Below are 4,499 nucleotides of genomic sequence, written 5' to 3' on the forward strand. Positions count from 1 at the left end.
ACCCAGACCCGGCTGGCCCCACCCCCGTCAAGCCCTGCTGGGTGGGGGGCACAGCCTCAGGTCTCCCGTCAAGCCCCACTGGGTCGGGGGGCGCAGCCTGAGGTCCACCGGCCTGTCGCCAGGGCAGGGGTGCAGCCTGAGGTTTCCCAGCCCAGGGAAGGGGGCGTGGCCTCAGGTCCCCCAGGGCAGTGGGTGTGGCCTCAGGTCCCCGAGCCTGGGGCTGGGGGCGTGGCTTCAGGTCCCCTGTCAAGCCCTGCTGGGAGGGGGGGGTGCAGCCTGAAGTCCCCCGTCAAGCCCCACCCGGTGGGGGGCACAGCCTCAGGTCCCTGCTGATCGCTCGTTACGGGAACCCTGCCTCAGCTATGGGCGCAGCCATCTTCTGATGGTGTAATGGAGTGATGGTCAATTTGCATATTACCTCTTTATTATATAGGATATGTCTTCCACCTCAGCCAGTTTTTTCAATAGTGGGAATTCAAGGTCAGTCTTGATTTGAGAGAGACAGATTGCAGAAAGTTTTCATGATCTCAATTTATACCTCAATTTCCATATGTACTTCTCTGAGATTGACTTGCCTGAGGGGGCCTCTGTGGTCTGCAGGTTCTCATTTCCCATTTCCTTTTCATGGTTGTTCTTTTTTTTTACTTATTTTTTACTGTATACATTTTTTATTGATTTCAGAGAGGAAGGGAGAGGGTGAGAGAGAGAAACATCAATGATGAGAGAGAATCATTGATCGGCTGCCTCCTGCACACCCCCCTACTGGGGATCAAGCCCGCAACCCAGGCATGTGCCCTTGACCGGAATCAAATCCAGGACCTTTAAGTCCACTGACCGATGCTCTATCCACAAACCCGATAGGGCCATGGTAGTTCTTTCAAAAACTTTACAAAAGAAAGGCTTATGTCCTTCTATCCTTAATCTTATTGATTCATTGTCTCATGGTCAGAGAACCTTTCTGGCACCAGGGTAGCTACTCAGAAAGTGAATGACTCTAATAAGGTAACAGGTCATTTCAAAATTCAGGTGGTTTCCCATTCTTTACTTTGAACAAAATTAGAAGGGAGACTTAAATGGAGTTATTAGGTGCTAGATTACTATAAATTTTATCTGTCATGATTTTGCAAATTTTTTACCTTTTTATTGAATTTATTAGAGTGATATCTACATGTATAAAAGGCTTATATGCTAAGTGTCCCTCCAACTGTCTGACCGGTCACTATGATGTGCACTGACCACCAGGGGGCAGATGCTCAACGCAGGAGCTGCCGTGACACACACTGACCATTTACAAAGAAACGGCAGCACAAACCTGGTGCAGACAAAGCAACACTCGGCTTCCCCCAAGTGGGACATAGGCCCCGCCATCACTCCGGAGCGACAGCCACCAAATTGCAGCCAACACTGCCAAGACCCTATGGCACTAAATGCGGCCCACAGCCCAGCCTGGAAACAGTCACTGTGGGCGCCGGGTAATGATGTCACGTAGCAATGCCTGACTTCCTCTCCCTAGCAACGACTAGCCTCCTTGCAGTTTCTTCAGCCCAGGAACATGACTTGCTTTATAGCCAGGTGGAAACATTTTACACTTTAACCAAATGTCTGTGAAGCGTTTTCCCATGCCTCATCTCATTTGATCCTAACAGAAGTCCTGGAGTAGGTAGATAGGAGACTCGGTAGAATCCTATTTTCTTTTCATTAGCCGGAAAACAGACATTTAGAAAGCTTAGAAACTTGGCCCAACTGAAAAGAAGTAAGAAATGGTGGAACTTGAAAATGACTTCAGGTTTTCTCACTGCACAGAATATAGTCAAACACCGCTGCAGTTAAATATTTTACCCTTTGTTCTCCCTGTGTGATCTACAATAATAATCTGCTTTGTGTTGATATATACTGCTGTGTTGCTGACAATTACCGGAAAGAGAAGTTGGGGTGCTTCACTGGGCTGGAAAAAGTTTAGCTACATCAGAAAGCAGGTCTAATTAAACAAGTTTATTCTATATATACAAAAGGCTAAGTTGACTCGCGCATGTGCGATGCATGTAAAGCTCTTGCGCCAATCGCATGCATGTGTTTTGATCTGTCATTGTCAGTTGTGAATTTGGTTGACACTTCTATTATAGAGAAAGGACGAATAGCAATATTAAAATATTTCTTCTAATTAATTTCCTTTCAATGTGCATGAATCCGTGCACTGGGCCACTAGCTGGTTAATAAAATCATATAGATTTCAGGAGTACAATTGTTTCATACATAATCTGCATATTTATTGTATTCACCATCCAAAGTCAAGTCTCCTTTCAGATTTTTATAAGAGTTCAGAGAGTTAAAGTTCATTTCAGTCCATTTCCTATATTTTTGTGATAAGATTTTCTTAATACCTACATTATAAAGAGAAAATAGAAATTAAGTGATGCTGTACTCTGCCTGGGTCTAGCAATCAATAGTATTCACTTATGAATACATAAGATAAAGACAAGTAGTAAAACTGTAACAATCAGCTTTATTTAGTCCCATAAATTAAGAGATGTAATAACATCTACTATTGTATGCCCAACATCTTACAACAATAAAATTTTTTATGTCTAACAGTTTTTAAAAATCAAATTCTAGCATTTCTTGTTTTGGTCATTTCTGTACTAATAATGATTGTAGTAATAGTTTATTTAATCCAGAAAGAAAAATTTTAATACAGCTTTATGGCCACAGGAAATTTTAAATGTTAAAACTGATATACATAGATTGGTTGTAGAAAATAATAAATTTTGATAAAGTCTTCAAAAGACTTTCAAGCATAAAGCTGTAAAGATAAAATTCTGTGGAATCAGGAAATAAGAGTTCACGGAGGAAAAGAAATGATGTAAAATTTCTTTTTGTTAAACAAGTTTCTTCACATTGTGTTTTTAATCTTTTATTTATTTATTATTATTATTATCATTTTTTGCATATCAGGCTTTTATTGTATAAGACTAGAGGCCCAGTGCACAAAATTCAAGCACTGGTAGGGTCCCTAGTGGCTGTGGCCTGGTATTCCCTCCCTTCTCCCAGTCGCCTGCTACCCCATAATCTTTTTTTTTTTTTAAGACTTAATTTTTTTAGAGCTGTTTTGGTTTGCAGCAAAATTGAGAGGCTCTCTCTCACAATGCATACTCTCAGTATTATGTTTTAAAATATATTTTTTGTTTATTTCAGAGATAAAGGGAGAGGGAGAGAGAGATAGAAACATCAATGATGAGAGAGAATCATTGATTGGCTGCCTCCTGCATGCCCCCCACTGGGGATCAAGTCTGAAACCCAGGCATATGCCCCGATTGGGCATTGAACTGTGACCTCCTGGTCCATAGGTTGATGCTCAACCAGTGAGCCACATCGGCCAGGCGTCTCCTCATTATTTTGACATATGTTAAAAATAATTGATAGTGGGTATCAAATTGCTCTGCTATTTAGAATCTTTTGGGTACATTTATAAGAAGTTTTAAGTATTTATTTAAAAATATTAATATTTACAATATACCAGAAATTACGTTCTTTGCAACCAATTAAATTTGCAAAAATATCAGCTATAAACTTAAAAAGGTAAGGGGAGCACCCCCCACCCCACCAGAATTGTTTTAGGGAATAACGTGAGCAAAAATGCTTTAACACCATAACTCTATTGCATATCCCTTTCTCTGCTCTATATATTTATTTAATCGTCTTCCTTAATACATTTTTGCTGTTCATTTTGTAAGCTTACTTTGCTGCTGCTATCCAGATGTATTAAACTCATTTTTCTGTTAATGCCTAGGTTCAGTATCTGTTTCGAGTGTTTTGCCGGCTACGTCCTGGTATATCTATCCTTGCTCTGCATGGTCGACAGCAGCAGATGAGAAGAATGGAAGTCTATAATGAATTTGTTCGCAAGAGAGCTGCAGTACTGTTTGCTACTGATATTGCAGCCAGGGGACTGGGTAAGAAACCTTTGGAGAAAAGATTCTATGATCATGGGAAATATGATTTACTTATAAATGTGTAGATTCTGGGAATTCAAATAGTTTGATTCAAATAATTGGGCTGTCTTATAAGAGAAAAACAAGTGAATTGGTAACTAAGATGATTAGCATTAAGAATATACATCAGTGAAGATTTTTTGTAATATTTTCATCTTTGTGCTCTTACTGTTTTATGATAATAGCTATAGTATAAAATCCTGAGGAGCCTACAAAATCAAAGAATGAAAGGTTTAAAGATATTAAAAAATTGTCCTGTTTTTTGAAACTGAAAACTTAATAAACATTACAACTTATTTAACAAGGAAAATCAGTAAAGTCCTTCTTTTCAGCAAACTTTCTAGTTTTTATTTTAAAATCATATTTAATACTAGTGGCCTGGTGCACAAAATTCATGCTGGGGGGGGGGGTTCCCCTCAGCCCGGCCTGCACCCTCTCCAATCTGGGACCCCTCGAGGGATGTCCGACTGCCAGTTTAGGCCCGATCCCTGTGGGCCTAAACCGGCAGTC

The 4,499-nt window shown here is 40.5% G+C and overlaps 1 protein-coding gene across 1 annotated transcript in view; it reads left to right on the forward strand.

The window, feature by feature from the left end:
- Positions 1–4,499, forward strand: part of LOC102252966 (probable ATP-dependent RNA helicase DDX10) — a gene marked incomplete at its 3' end in the record, with an annotated part of 62,445 nt that overhangs the window by 27,847 nt on the left and 30,099 nt on the right. The window contains exon 8 of the mRNA XM_014530387.1: positions 3,788–3,950. Coding sequence (XP_014385873.1) covers positions 3,788–3,950 — 163 coding nt within the window. The remainder of the gene's footprint in view (positions 1–3,787; positions 3,951–4,499) is intronic.

The sequence above is a fragment of the Myotis brandtii genome, unplaced genomic scaffold (assembly GCF_000412655.1).
Source record: "Myotis brandtii unplaced genomic scaffold, ASM41265v1 scaffold738, whole genome shotgun sequence".
Lineage (NCBI taxonomy): Eukaryota > Metazoa > Chordata > Mammalia > Chiroptera > Vespertilionidae > Myotis > Myotis brandtii.